The following is a 16,380-nucleotide window of genomic DNA, read 5'->3' as shown; positions in this document are numbered from 1 at the left end:
AACATCTGTGGTAAATGTACTGCTATATACCATACACCGCCTGTATATACCTCCATGTCCTGCCGTATCTCATCTTGTATCCAGACTACAGGTGTAACATCTGTGGTAAATGTACTGCTATATACCATACACAGCCTGTATATACCTCCATGTCCTGCCGTATCTCATCTTGTATCCAGACTACAGGTGTAACATCTGTGGTAAATATACTGCTATATACCATACACAGCCTGTATATACCTCCATGTCCTGCCGTATCTCATCTTGTATCCAGACTACAGGTGTAACATCTGTGGTAAATGTACTGCTATATACCATACAGACCTGTATATACCTCCATGTCCTGCCGTATCTCATCTTGTATCTAGACTACAGGTGTAACATCTGTGGTAAATGTACTGCTATATACCATACACAGCCTGTATATACCTCCATGTCCTGCCGTATCTCATCTTGTATACAGACTACAGGTGTAACATCTGTGGTAAATGTACTGCTATATACCATACAGACCTGTATATACCTCCATGTCCTGCCGTATCTCATCTTGTACCCAGACTACAGGTGTAACATCTGTGGTAAATGTACTGCTATATACCATACAGACCTGTATATACCTCCATGTCCTGCCGTATCTCATCTTGTATCCAGACTACAGGTGTAACATCTGTGGTAAATGTACTGCTATATACCATACAGACCTGTATATACCTCCATGTCCTGCCGTATCTCATCTTGTATCCAGACTACAGGTGTAACATCTGTGGTAAATGTACTGCTATATACCATACACAGCCTGTATATACCTCCATGTCCTGCCGTATCTCATCTTGTATCCAGACTACAGGTGTAACATCTGTGGTAAATATACTGCTATATACCATACACAGCCTGTATATCCCTCCATGTCCTGCCGTATCTCATCTTGTATCCAGACTACCGGTGTAACATCTGTGGTAAATGTACTGCTATATACCATACACCGCCTGTATATACCTCCATGTCCTGCCGTATCTCATCTTGTATCCAGACTACAGGTGTAACATCTGTGGTAAATGTACTGCTATATACCATACAGACCTGTATATACCGCCATGTCCTGCCGTATCTCATCTTGTATCCAGACTACAGGTGTAACATCTGTGGTAAATGTACTCCTATATACCATACACAGCCTGTATATACCTCCATGTCCTGCTGTATCTCATCTTGTATCCAGACTACAGGTGTAACATCTGTGGTAAATGTACTGCTATATACCATACACAGCCTGTATATACCTCCATGTCCTCCCGTATCTCATCTTGTATCCAGACTACAGGTGTAACATCTGTGGTAAATGTACTGCTATATACCATACACAGCCTGTATATACCTCCATGTCCTGCCGTATCTCATCTTGTATCCAGACTACAGGTGTAACATCTGTGGTAAATGTACTGCTATATACCATACAGAGCCTGTATATACCTCCATGTCCTGCCGTATCTCATCTTGTATCCAGACTACAGGTGTAACATCTGTGGTAAATGTACTGCTATATACCATACACAGCCTGTATATCCCTCCATGTCCTGCCGTATCTCATCTTGTATCCAGACTACCGGTGTAACATCTGTGGTAAATGTACTGCTATATACCATACACCGCCTGTATATACCTCCATGTCCTGCCGTATCTCATCTTGTATCCAGACTACAGGTGTAACATCTGTGGTAAATGTACTGCTATATACCATACACAGCCTGTATATACCTCCATGTCCTGCCGTATCTCATCTTGTATCCAGACTACAGGTGTAACATCTGTGGTAAATATACTGCTATATACCATACACAGCCTGTATATACCTCCATGTCCTGCCGTATCTCATCTTGTATCCAGACTACAGGTGTAACATCTGTGGTAAATGTACTGCTATATACCATACAGACCTGTATATACCGCCATGTCCTGCCGTATCTCATCTTGTATCCAGACTACAGGTGTAACATCTGTGGTAAATGTACTGCTATATACCATACACAGCCTGTATATCCCTCCATGTCCTGCCGTATCTCATCTTGTATCCAGACTACCGGTGTAACATCTGTGGTAAATGTACTGCTATATACCATACACCGCCTGTATATACCTCCATGTCCTGCCGTATCTCATCTTGTATCCAGACTACAGGTGTAACATCTGTGGTAAATGTACTGCTATATACCATACAGACCTGTATATACCGCCATGTCCTGCCGTATCTCATCTTGTATCCAGACTACAGGTGTAACATCTGCGGTAAATGTACTGCTATATACCATACACAGCCTGTATATACCTCCATGTCCTGCCGTATCTCATCTTGTATCCAGACTACAGGTATAACATCTGCGGTAAATGTACTGCTATATACCATACACCGCCTGTATATACCTCCATGTCCTGCCGTATCTCATCTTGTATCCAGACTACAGGTGTAACATCTGTGGTAAATGTACTGCTATATACCATACACAGCCTGTATATACCTCCATGTCCTGCCGTATCTCATCTTGTATCCAGACTACAGGTATAACATCTGCGGTAAATGTACTGCTATATACCATACACCGCCTGTATATACCTCCATGTCCTGCCGTATCTCATCTTGTATCCAGACTACAGGTGTAACATCTGTGGTAAATGTACTGCTATATACCATACACAGCCTGTATATACCTCCATGTCCTGCCGTATCTCATCTTGTATCCAGACTACAGGTGTAACATCTGCGGTAAATGTACTGCTATATACCATACAGAGCCTGTATATCCCTCCATGTCCTGCCGTATCTCATCTTGTATCCAGACTACAGGTGTAACATCTGTGGTAAATGTACTGCTATATACCATACACCGCCTGTATATACCTCCATGTCCTGCCGTATCTCATCTTGTATCCAGACTACAGGTGTAACATCTGTGGTAAATGTACTGCTATATACCATACAGAGCCTGTATATACCTCCATGTCCTGCTGTATCTCATCTTGTATCCAGGCTACAGGTGTAACATCTGTGGTAAATGTACTGCTATATACCATACAGAGCCTGTATATACCTCCATGTCCTGCCGTATCTCATCTTGTATCCAGGCTACAGGTGTAACATCTGTGGTAAATGTACTGCTATATACCCTACACAGCCTGTATATACCTCCATGTCCTGCCGTATCTCATCTTGTATCCAGGCTACAGGTGTAACATCTGTGGTAAATGTACTGCTATATACCATACACAGCCTGTATATACCTCCATGTCCTGCCGTATCTCATCTTGTATCCAGACTACAGGTGTAACATCTGCGGTAAATGTACTGCTATATACCATACAGAGCCTGTATATACCTCCATGTCCTGCCGTATCTCATCTTGTATCCAGACTACAGGTGTAACATCTGTGGTAAATGTACTGCTATATACCATACACAGCCTGTATATACCTCCATGTCCTGCCGTATCTCATCTTGTATACAGACTACAGGTGTAACATCTGCGGTAAATGTACTGCTATATACCATACACCGCCTGTATATACCTCCATGTCCTGCCGTATCTCATCTTGTATCCAGACTACAGGTGTAACATCTGCGGTAAATGTACTGCTATATACCATACAGAGCCTGTATATACCTCCATGTCCTGCTGTATCTCATCTTGTATCCAGACTACAGGTGTAACATATGTGGTAAATGTACTGCTATATACCATACACCGCCTGTATATACCTCCATGTCCTGCCGTATCTCATCTTGTATCCAGACTACAGGTGTAACATCTGTGGTAAATGTACTGCTATATACCATACAGACCTGTATATACCTCCATGTCCTGCTGTATCTCATCTTGTATCCAGACTACAGGTGTAACATCTGTGGTAAATGTACTGCTATATACCATACACAGCCTGTATATACCTCCATGTCCTGCCGTATCTCATCTTGTATCCAGGCTACAGGTGTAACATCTGTGGTAAATGTACTGCTATATACCATACACAGCCTGTATATACCTCCATGTCCTGCTGTATCTCATCTTGTATCCAGACTACAGGTGTAACATCTGTGGTAAATGTACTGCTATATACCATACAGAGCCTGTATATACCTCCATGTCCTGCCGTATCTCATCTTGTATCCAGGCTACAGGTGTAACATCTGTGGTAAATGTACTGCTATATACCCTACACAGCCTGTATATACCTCCATGTCCTGCCGTATCTCATCTTGTATACAGACTACAGGTGTAACATCTGTGGTAAATGTACTGCTATATACCATACAGACCTGTATATACCTCCATGTCCTGCTGTATCTCATCTTGTATCCAGGCTACAGGTGTAACATCTGTGGTAAATGTACTGCTATATACCATACACAGCCTGTATATACCTCCATGTCCTGCTGTATCTCATCTTGTATCCAGACTACAGGTGTAACATCTGTGGTAAATGTACTGCGATATACCATACAGAGCCTGTATATACCTCCATGTCCTGCCGTATCTCATCTTGTATCCAGGCTACAGGTGTAACATCTGTGGTAAATGTACTGCTATATACCCTACACAGCCTGTATATACCTCCATGTCCTGCCGTATCTCATCTTGTATCCAGACTACAGGTGTAACATCTGTGGTAAATGTACTGCTATATACCATACACAGCCTGTATATACCTCCATGTCCTGCCGTATCTCATCTTGTACCCAGACTACAGGTGTAACATCTGTGGTAAATGTACTGCTATATACCATACAGAGCCTGTATATCCCTCCATGTCCTGCCGTATCTCATCTTGTATCCAGACTACAGGTGTAACATCTGTGGTAAATGTACTGCTATATACCATACACCGCCTGTATATCCCTCCATGTCCTGCCGTATTTCATCTTGTATCCAGACTACAGGTGTAACATCTGTGGTAAATGTACTGCTATATACCATACACCGCCTGTATATCCCTCCATGTCTTGCCGTATCTCATCTTGTATCCAGACTACAGGTGTAACATCTGCGGTAAATGTACTGCTATATACCATACACAGCCTGTATATACCTCCATGTCCTGCCGTATCTCATCTTGTATACAGACTACAGGTGTAACATCTGCGGTAAATGTACTGCTATATACCATACACCGCCTGTATATACCTCCATGTCCTGCTGTATCTCATCTTGTATCCAGACTACAGGTGTAACATCTGTGGTAAATGTACTGCTATATACCATACAGAGCCTGTATATACCTCCATGTCCTGCCGTATCTCATCTTGTATACAGACTACAGGTGTAACATCTGTGGTAAATGTACTGCTATATACCCTACACAGCCTGTATATACCTACATGTCCTGCTGTATCTCATCTTGTATCCAGGCTACAGGTGTAACATCTGTGGTAAATGTACTGCTATATACCATACACAGCCTGTATATACCTCCATGTCCTGCCGTATCTCATCTTGTATCCAGACTACAGGTGTAACATCTGCGGTAAATGTACTGCTATATACCATACAGAGCCTGTATATACCTCCATGTCCTGCCGTATCTCATCTTGTATCTAGACTACAGGTGTAACATCTGTGGTAAATGCACTGCTATATACCATACAGAGCCTGTATATACCTCCATGTCCTGCCGTATCTCATCTTGTATCCAGACTACAGGTGTAACATCTGTGGTAAATGTACTGCTATATACCATACACCGCCTGTATATACCTCCATGTCCTGCCGTATCTCATCTTGTATCCAGACTACAGGTGTAACATCTGTGGTAAATGTACTGCTATATACCATACACAGCCTGTATATACCTCCATGTCCTGCCGTATCTCATCTTGTATCCAGACTACAGGTGTAACATCTGTGGTAAATGTACTGCTATATACCATACACCGCCTGTATATCCCTCCATGTCCTGCCGTATCTCATCTTGTATCCAGACTACAGGTGTAACATCTGTGGTAAATGTACTGCTATATACCATACAGAGCCTGTATATACCTCCATGTCCTGCCGTATCTCATCTTGTATCTAGACTACAGGTGTAACATCTGTGGTAAATGTACTGCTATATACCATACAGAGCCTGTATATACCTCCATGTCCTGCCGTATCTCATCTTGTATCTAGACTACAGGTGTAACATCTGTGGTAAATGTACTGCTATATACCATACAGAGCCTGTATATACCTCCATGTCCTGCCGTATCTCATCTTGTATCCAGACTACAGGTGTAACATCTGCGGTAAATGTACTGCTATATACCATACACCGCCTGTATATCCCTCCATGTCCTGCCGTATCTCATCTTGTATCCAGACTACAGGTGTAACATCTGCGGTAAATGTACTGCTATATACCATACACAGCCTGTATATACCTCCATGTCCTGCCGTATCTCATCTTGTATACAGACTACAGGTGTAACATCTGCGGTAAATGTACTGCTATATACCATACACCGCCTGTATATACCTCCATGTCCTGCCGTATCTCATCTTGTATACAGACTACAGGTGTAACATCTGTGGTAAATGTACTGCTATATACCATACACCGCCTGTATATCCCTCCATGTCCTGCCGTATCTCATCTTGTATCCAGACTACAGGTGTAACATCTGTGGTAAATGTACTGCTATATACCATACACAGCCTGTATATACCTCCATGTCCTGCCGTATCTCATCTTGTATCCAGACTACAGGTGTAACATTGGTGGTAAATGTACTGCTATATACCATACACAGCCTGTATATACCTCCATGTCCTGCCGTATCTCATCTTGTACCCAGACTACAGGTGTAACATCTGTGGTAAATGTACTGCTATATACCATACACCGCCTGTATATCCCTCCATGTCCTGCCGTATCTCATCTTGTATCCAGACTACAGGTGTAACATCTGTGGTAAATGTACTGCTATATACCATACAGAGCCTGTATATACCTCCATGTCCTGCCGTATCTCATCTTGTATCCAGACTACAGGTGTAACATCTGTGGTAAATGTACTGCCATATACCATACACCGCCTGTATATACCTCCATGTCCTGCCGTATCTCATCTTGTATCCAGACTACAGGTGTAACATATGTGGTAAATGTACTGCTATATACCGTACACAGCCTGTATATACCTCCATGTCCTGCCGTATCTCATCTTGTATCCAGACTACAGGTGTAACATATGTGGTAAATGTACTGCTATATACCATACACCGCCTGTATATACCTCCATGTCCTGCCGTATCTCATCTTGTATCCAGACTACAGGTGTAACATCTGTGGTAAATGTACTGCTATATACCATACACCGCCTGTATATACCTCCATGTCCTGCTGTATCTCATCTTGTATACAGACTGCAGCCATATACATTATCACGTCACACTGAGGAGATTCACCAGGACATGAGAGAAATCCTCGGACCCGCCATTATCCATAGTCTGTGCTGTCACCTGTTCTCATACGCGGTGCGGCGACGCCTTGGCCTGTAGGGGGCGCCTGTTCCTGATTGGTATAATCGGCACCTCCTGGTTTTCTGGGTGACTTGCCCCCTCATGTGGTGGATGTTGGTACTGCAGGGCTTACTATATACCCTGGCACTGTGAGGGCAGTATATATAGAAATGTATATTCACACACGTCAGATTTGTTATAGATATTTTTGTGACTGTTCCACTCAAAAGAACGGAGAAGAAATCAGTCAGATCCATCACATGTATGGAAGAGGATTGAAATCTGCTGCATGTGAATAAACCCAAAACTCATCTGGCACTGCAGTCACACACTGGGGCCGGCACAGCAGGACAGATTCTGTCTCTTGCATTGATTTTACCTTTGAATTTTAATGAACAGTAGGGATCCAGCCTGACTATAGATCTGCTCTGGTTATAGATCTGCTCTGACTATAGATCTACTCTGCTTATAGATCTGCTCTGACTATAGATCTGCTCTGGTTATAGATCTGCTCTGACTATAGATCTACTCTGCTTATAGATCGGCTCTGACTATAGATCTGCTCTGCTTATAGATCTGCTCTGACTATAGATTTACTCTGGTTATAGATCTACTGTGGTTATAGATCTGCTCTGACTATAGATCTGCTCTGACTATAGATCTGCTCTAGTTATAGATGTGCTCTGACTATAGATCTGCTTTGTCTATAGATCTGCTCTGGTTATAGATCTGCTCTGACTATAGATCTACTCTGGTTATAGATCTGCTCTGACTATAGATCTGCTCTGGTTATAGATCTGCTCTGATTATAGATCTGTTCTGGTTATAGATCTGCTCTGACTATAGATCTGCTCTGGTTATAGATCTGCTCTGTTTATAGATCTGCTCTGATTATAGATCCGTTCGAGTTATAGATCTGCTCTGGTTATAGATCTGCTCTGACTATAGATCTGCTCTGGTTATAGATCTGCTTTGACTATAGATCTGCTCTGACTATAGATCTGCTCTGGTAATAGATCTGCTCTGGTTATAGATCTGCTCTGACTATAGATCTGCTCTGGTTATAGATCTGCTCTGACTATAGATCTGCTCTGGTTATAGATCTGCTCTGACTATAGATCTGCTCTGGTTATAGATCTGCTCTGATTATAGATCTGTTCTGGTTATAGATCTGCTCTGGTTATAGATCTGCTGTGACTATAGATCTACTCTGGTTATAGATCTGCTCTAATTATAGATCCATTCTGGTTATAGATCTGTTCTGGTTATAGATCTGCTCTGACTATAGATTTGCTCTGACTATAGATCTCCTCTGGTTTTAGATCTGCTTTGACTATAGATCTGCTTTGACTATAGATCTGCTCTGACTATATATCTGCTCTGGTTATACATCTGCTCTGACTATAGATCCACTCTGACTATAGATCTACTCTGACTATAGATCTGCTCTGACTATGGATATGCTCTGGTTATAGATCTGCTCTGACTATGGATCTTCTCTGGTTATAGATCTGCTCTGACTATGGATATGCTCTGACTATAGATCTGCTCTTCTTATGGATCTGCTCTGACTATAGATCTGCTCTGACTATAGATCTGCTCTGGTTATAGATCTGCTGTGACTATAGATCTGCTCTGGTTATAGATCTGCTCTGGTTACAGATCTGCTGTGACTATAGATCTGCTCTGGTTATAGATCTGCTCTGATTATAGATCCATTTTGGTTATAGATCTGTTCTGGTTATAGATCTGCTCTGACTATAAATCTGTTCTGGTTATAGATTCGCTCTGACTATAGATCTGCTCTGGTTAAAGATCCACTCTGACTATAGATCCGCTCTGGTTATAGATCTGCTTGCTCTGGTTAAAGATCCGCTCCGACTATAAATCCGCTTTGGGTATAGATCTGCTCTGACTATAGATCTACTCTGGTTATAGATCCGCTCTGGTTATGGATCTGCTGTGATTATAGATCTGTTCTGGTTATAGATCTGCTCTGACTATAGATCCGCTCTGACTATAGATCCTCTGTGACTATACCTCCTCTCTGACTATACATCCTCTCTGACTATAGATCCACTCTGACAATAGATCCGCTCTGACTATAGATCCGCTCTGACTATAGATCCGCTCTGACTATAGATCCTCTCTGACTATAGATCCGCTGACTATAGATCCGCTCTGACTATAGATCCGGTCTGACTATAGCTCTGCTCTGGTTATAGATCTTCTCTGGTTATGGATCTGCTCTGACTATAGATCTGCTCTGGTTATTGATCTGCTCTGACTATAGATCTGCCTTCACTATAGATCCACTGTGACTATAGATCCGCTATAACTATAGATCTGCTCTGACTATAGATCCGCTCTGACTTTACATCTGCTCTGACTATAGATCTGCTCTGACTATGAATCTTCTCTGACTATAGATCCGCTCTGACTATAGATCCGCTCTGACTATAGATCTGCTCTGACTATAGATCCGCTCTAACCATAGCTTTTCCTTGAACATGGATCCCCTGTTGTTATCCCCATATTCTCCTATGTTCTGGCTGCCTATTTCTATTCTGTATGGTGGCTTTCTTATTATCATGTCACCTCCCCCCCCCCATATATTACATCATTACTTCTTATATGGGGGGATTTTTGTATTTTTTGTTGTTACTTTACATGTTACATGTGTGACAAGGAAACATAAATGACATCAGACGTGTTTATTGAAGGGTCACTCTGCCCCGGACTCCATTATCTACAGAGGCTTCATGGTGGCTCCAAATCTGGATGGTGGGAGGTCTGGTGTCATCTAGGAGTGCAGGCGAGGACGATGGTGTGTGTGACCGGAGGGAAGGTCGTCAGATCACCAACCCTCAGGAATACTCCGTCATAAACCGTGTGTGGAATTGTGTGATCTTCTGGAGGATGGATCTCAGCTCATCGATGGGATGGAGAAGAGTGATCCTACAAGACAAGATGGAGAAGAGTGATCCTACAAGACTGAGAAGAGTGATCCTACAAGACAAGATGGAGAAGAGTGATCCTACAAGACAAGATGGAAAAGAGTGATCCTACAAGACAAGATAGAGAAGAGTGATCCTACAAGACTGAGAAGAGTGATCCTACAAGACAAGATGGAGAAGAGTGATCCTACAAGACAAGATGGAAAAGAGTGATCCTACAAGACAAGATAGAGAAGAGTGATCCTACAAGACTGAGAAGAGTGATCCTACAAGACAAGATGGAAAAGAGTGATCCTACAAGACAAGATAGAGAAGAGTGATCCTACAAGACAAGATAGAGAAGAGTGATCCTACAAAACGGAGAAGAGTGATCCTACAAGACGGAGAAGAGTGATCCTACAAGACAAGATGGAGAAGAGTGATCCTACAAGACAAGATGGAGAAGAGTGATCCTACAAGACAAGATGGAGAAGAGTGATCCTACAAGACAAGATAGAGAAGAGTGATCCTACAAGACAAGATAGAGAAGAGTGATCCTACAAGACAAGATGGAGAAGAGTGATCCTACAAGACAAGATAGAGAAGAGTGATCCTACAAGACAAGATAGAGAAGAGTGATCCTACAAAACGGAGAAGAGTGATCCTACAAGACGGAGAAGAGTGATCCTACAAGACAAGATGGAGAAGAGTGATCCTACAAGACAAGATGGAGAAGAGTGATCCTACAAGACAAGATAGAGAAGAGTGATCCTACAAGACGGAGAAGAGTGATCCTACAAGACAAGATGGAGAAGAGTGATCCTACAAGACAAGATGGAGAAGAGTGATCCTACAAGACAAGATGGAGAAGAGTGATCCTACAAGACAAGATGGAGAAGAGTGATCCTACAAGACAAGATGGAGAAGAGTGATCCTACAAGACAAGATAGAGAAGAGTGATCCTACAAGACAAGATAGAGAAGAGTGATCCTACAAAACGGAGAAGAGTGATCCTACAAGACGGAGAAGAGTGATCCTACAAGACAAGATGGAGAAGAGTGATCCTACAAGACAAGATAGAGAAGAGGGATCCTACAAGACAAGATACAGAAGAGTGATCCTACAAGACGGAGAAGAGTGATCCTACAAGACAAGATGGAGAACAGTGATCCTACAAGACAAGATGGAGAAGAGTGATCCTACAAGACAAGATGGAGAAGAGGGATCCTACAAGACAAGATGGAGAAGAGTGATCCTACAAGACAAGATGGAGAAGAGTAATCCTACAAGACAAGATAGATAAGAGGGATCCTACAAGACAAGATGGAGAAGAGTGATCCTACAAGACAAGATGGAGAAGAGTGATCCTACAAGACAAGATGGAGAAGAGTGATCCTACAAGACAAGATGGAGAAGAGGGATCCTACAAGACAAGATGGAGAAGAGTGATCCTACAAGACAAGATGGAGAAGAGTGATCCTACAAGACGGAGAAGAGTGATCCTACAAGACAAGATAGAGAAGAGGGATCCTACAAGACAAGATGGAGAAGAGTGATCCTACAAGATGGAGAAGAGTGATACTACAAGATGGAGAAGAGGGATCCTACAAGACAAGATAGAGAAGAGGGATCCTACAAGACAAGATGGAGAAGAGGGATCCTACAAGACAAGATGGAGAAGAGTGATCCTACAAGATGGAGAAGAGTGATCCTACAAGATGGAGAAGAGTGATCCTACAAGACAAGATGGAGAAGAGTGATCCTACAAGACAAGATAGAGAAGAGTGATCCTACAAGACAAGATAGAGAAGAGGGATCCTACAAGACAAGATAGAGAAGAGTGATCCTACAAGACAAGATGGAGAAGAGTGATCCTACAAGACAAGATGGAGAAGAGTGATCCTACAAGACAAGATGGAGAAGAGTGATCCTACAAGATGGAGAAGAGTGATCCTACAAGATGGAGAAGAGTGATCCTACAAGACAAGATGGAGAAGAGTGATCCTACAAGACAAGATAGAGAAGAGGGATCCTACAAGACAAGATAGAGAAGAGGGATCCTACAAGACAAGATGGAGAAGAGTGATCCTACAAAACGGAGAAGAGTGATCCTACAAGACGGAGAAGAGTGATCCTACAAGACAAGAAGGAGAGCAATGACATCAAACTGTTCCGCCAACCTACTGATCATTAAAGGTTCTTAATACCCCTGGGGCACTCCGTAGTGATTATAGGGGCACTCTCGGGCTGGCAGTCTCTATGGGGCACTCCATATTGATTATAGGGGCACTCTCGGGCTGGCAGTCTCTATGGGGCACTCCATACTGATTATAGGGGCACTCTCGGGCTGGCAGTCTTTATGGGGCACTCCATATTGATTATAGGGGCACTCTCGGGCTGGCAGTCTCTATGGGGCACTCCATACTGATTATAGGGGCACTCTCGGGCTGGCAGTCTTTATGGGGCACTCCATATTGATTATAGGGGCACTCTCGGGCTGGCAGTCTCTATGGGGCACTCCATACTGATTATAGGGGCACTCTCGGGCTGGCAGTCTCTATGGGGCACTCCATACTGATTATAGGGGCACTCTCGGGCTGGCAGTCTCTATGGGGCACTCCATACTGATTATAGGGGCACTCTCGGGCTGGCAGTCTCTATGGGGCACTCCATACTGATTATAGGGGCACTCTCGGGCTGGCAGTCTCTATGGGACACTCCGTAGTGATTATGGGGGCACTCTGTGATGTTGTTGGTATCTCCCACATTCCTCCATTATTTCCAGCCCAATCGTTTTGCTCACTTGGCACGTGTCCCCCGCAGGGGGCGATAACGACCTACCTGAAGTGATAAGTCCCCACTGCTTGTCCAAAGCTGTTACCAGTGCACAGCACGATGCCCGTGTCCTCCAGCAGAAGATGGCAATAGAAGTCATCAGGCTTCTGACCCCGCTCCTAGAAGAAAGGAGGAAGAAAATAGGATGAAGAGTCCGCCATCTTGTATGACATTAACTAGGGATGGAGTGTCCGCCATCTTGTATAACAGTAACTAGGGATGGAGTGTCCGCCATCTTGTATAACAGTAACTAGGGATGGAGTGTCCGCCATCTTGTATAACAGTAACTAAGGATGGAGTGTCCGCCATCTTGTATAACAGTAACTAAGGATGGAGTGTCCGCCATCTTGTATGACAGTAACTAGGGATGGAGTGTCCGCCATCTTGTATAACAGTAACTAGGGATGGAGTGTCCGCCATCTTGTATAACAGTAACTAGGGATGGAGTGTCCGCCATCTTGTATAACAGTAACTAAGGATGGAGTGTCCGCCATCTTGTATAACAGTAACTAAGGATGGAGTGTCCGCCATCTTGTATGACAGTAACTAGGGATGGAGTGTCCGCCATCTTGTATAACAGTAACTAGGGATGGAGTGTCCGCCATCTTGTATAACAGTAACTAGGGATGGAGTGTCCGCCATCTTGTATGACATTAACTAGGGATGGAGTGTCCGCCATCTTGTATGACATTAACTAGGGATGGAGTGTCCTCCATCTTGTATAACAGTAACTAGGGATGGAGTGTCCGCCATCTTGTATAACAGTAACTAGGGATGGAGTGTCCGCCATCTTGTATAACAGTAACTAGGGATGGAGTGTCCGCCATCTTGTATAACAGTAACTAGGGATGGAGTGTCCGCCATCTTGTATAACAGTAACTAGGGATGGAGTGTCCGCCATCTTGTATAACAGTAACTAGGGATGGAGTGTCCGCCATCTTGTATAACAGTAACTAAGGATGGAGTGTCCGCCATCTTGTATAACAGTAACTAAGGATGGAGTGTCCGCCATCTTGTATGACAGTAACTAGGGATGGAGTGTCCGCCATCTTGTATAACAGTAACTAGGGATGGAGTGTCCGCCATCTTGTATAACAGTAACTAGGGATGGAGTGTCCGCCATCTTGTATAACAGTAACTAGGGATGGAGTGTCCGCCATCTTGTATAACAGTAACTAGGGATGGAGTGTCCGCCATCTTGTATAACAGTAACTAGGGATGGAGTGTCCGCCATCTTGTATGACATTAACTAGGGATGGAGTGTCCGCCATCTTGTATAACAGTAACTAGTGATGGAGTGTCCGCCATCTTGTATAACAGTAACTAGGGATGGAGTGTCCGCCATCTTGTGTGGTACCATAGTGAATAAGACTGGAGTGTCCGCCATCTTGTATAACAGTAACTAGGGATGGAGTGTCCGCCATCTTGTATAACAGTAACTAGGGATGGAGTGTCCGCCATCTTGTATGACATTAACTAGGGATGGAGTGTCCGCCATCTTGTATGACATTAACTAGGGATGGAGTGTCCTCCATCTTGTATAACAGTAACTAGGGATGGAGTGTCCGCCATCTTGTATAACAGTAACTAGGGATGGAGTGTCCGCCATCTTGTATAACAGTAACTAGGGATGGAGTGTCCGCCATCTTGTATAACAGTAACTAAGGATGGAGTGTCCGCCATCTTGTATAACAGTAACTAGGGATGGAGTGTCCGCCATCTTGTATGACATTAACTAGGGATGGAGTGTCCGCCATCTTGTATAACAGTAACTAGGGATGGAGTGTCCGCCATCTTGTATGACATTAACTAGGGATGGAGTGTCCTCCATCTTGTATAACAGTAACTAGGGATGGAGTGTCCGCCATCTTGTATAACAGTAACTAGGGATGGAGTGTCCGCCATCTTGTATAACAGTAACTAGGGATGGAGTGTCCGCCATCTTGTATAACAGTAACTAGGGATGGAGTGTCCGCCATCTTGTATAACAGTAACTAGGGATGGAGTGTCCGCCATCTTGTATAACAGTAACTAGGGATGGAGTGTCCGCCATCTTGTATAACAGTAACTAAGGATGGAGTGTCCGCCATCTTGTATAACAGTAACTAAGGATGGAGTGTCCGCCATCTTGTATGACAGTAACTAGGGATGGAGTGTCCGCCATCTTGTATAACAGTAACTAGGGATGGAGTGTCCGCCATCTTGTATAACAGTAACTAGGGATGGAGTGTCCGCCATCTTGTATAACAGTAACTAGGGATGGAGTGTCCGCCATCTTGTATAACAGTAACTAGGGATGGAGTGTCCGCCATCTTGTATAACAGTAACTAGGGATGGAGTGTCCGCCATCTTGTATGACATTAACTAGGGATGGAGTGTCCGCCATCTTGTATAACAGTAACTAGTGATGGAGTGTCCGCCATCTTGTATAACAGTAACTAGGGATGGAGTGTCCGCCATCTTGTGTGGTACCATAGTGAATAAGACTGGAGTGTCCGCCATCTTGTATAACAGTAACTAGGGATGGAGTGTCCGCCATCTTGTATAACAGTAACTAGGGATGGAGTGTCCGCCATCTTGTATAACAGTAACTAGGGATGGAGTGTCCTCCATCTTGTGTGGTGCCATAGTGAATTAGACTGGAGTGTCCGCCATCTTGTATAACAGTAACTAGGGATGGAGTGTCCGCCATCTTGTATAACAGTAACTAGGGATGGAGTGTCCGCCATCTTGTATAACAGTAACTAAGGATGGAGTGTCCGCCATCTTGTATAACAGTAACTAGGGATGGAGTGTCCGCCATCTTGTATAACAGTAACTAGGGATGGAGTGTCCGCCATCTTGTATAACAGTAACTAGGGATGGAGTGTCCGCCATCTTGTATGACAGTAACTAGGGATGGAGTGTCCACCATCTTGTATAACAGTAACTAGGGATGGAGTGTCCGCCATCTTGTATGACAGTAACTAGGGATGGAGTGTCCGCCATCTTGTATAACAGTAACTAGGGATGGAGTGTCCGCCATCTTGTATAACAGTAACTAGGGATGGAGTGTCCGCCATCTTGTGTGGTACCATAGTGAATAAGACTGGAGTGTCCGCCATCTTGTATAACAGTAACTA

The 16,380-nt window shown here is 43.6% G+C and overlaps 1 protein-coding gene across 1 annotated transcript in view; it reads right to left on the bottom strand.

The window, feature by feature from the left end:
* Nucleotides 1-10,354: 10,354 nt before the first annotated feature.
* Nucleotides 10,355-16,380, bottom strand: part of LOC142200015 (alanine aminotransferase 2-like) — a 41,831-nt gene continuing 35,805 nt past the window's right edge. Inside the window, exons 10-11 of the mRNA XM_075270010.1 lie at nt 13,265-13,377; nt 10,355-10,445 (exon numbers count right to left, since the gene is read on the bottom strand). Coding sequence (XP_075126111.1) covers nt 10,355-10,445; nt 13,265-13,377 — 204 coding nt within the window. The remainder of the gene's footprint in view (nt 10,446-13,264; nt 13,378-16,380) is intronic.

This window comes from Leptodactylus fuscus, chromosome 4 (genome assembly GCF_031893055.1).
Source record: "Leptodactylus fuscus isolate aLepFus1 chromosome 4, aLepFus1.hap2, whole genome shotgun sequence".
Taxonomy (NCBI): Eukaryota; Metazoa; Chordata; class Amphibia; order Anura; family Leptodactylidae; genus Leptodactylus; species Leptodactylus fuscus.
The sequence above is the reverse complement of the archived record's forward strand: the minus strand, read 5'-3'. Positions and strand labels throughout refer to the sequence as shown.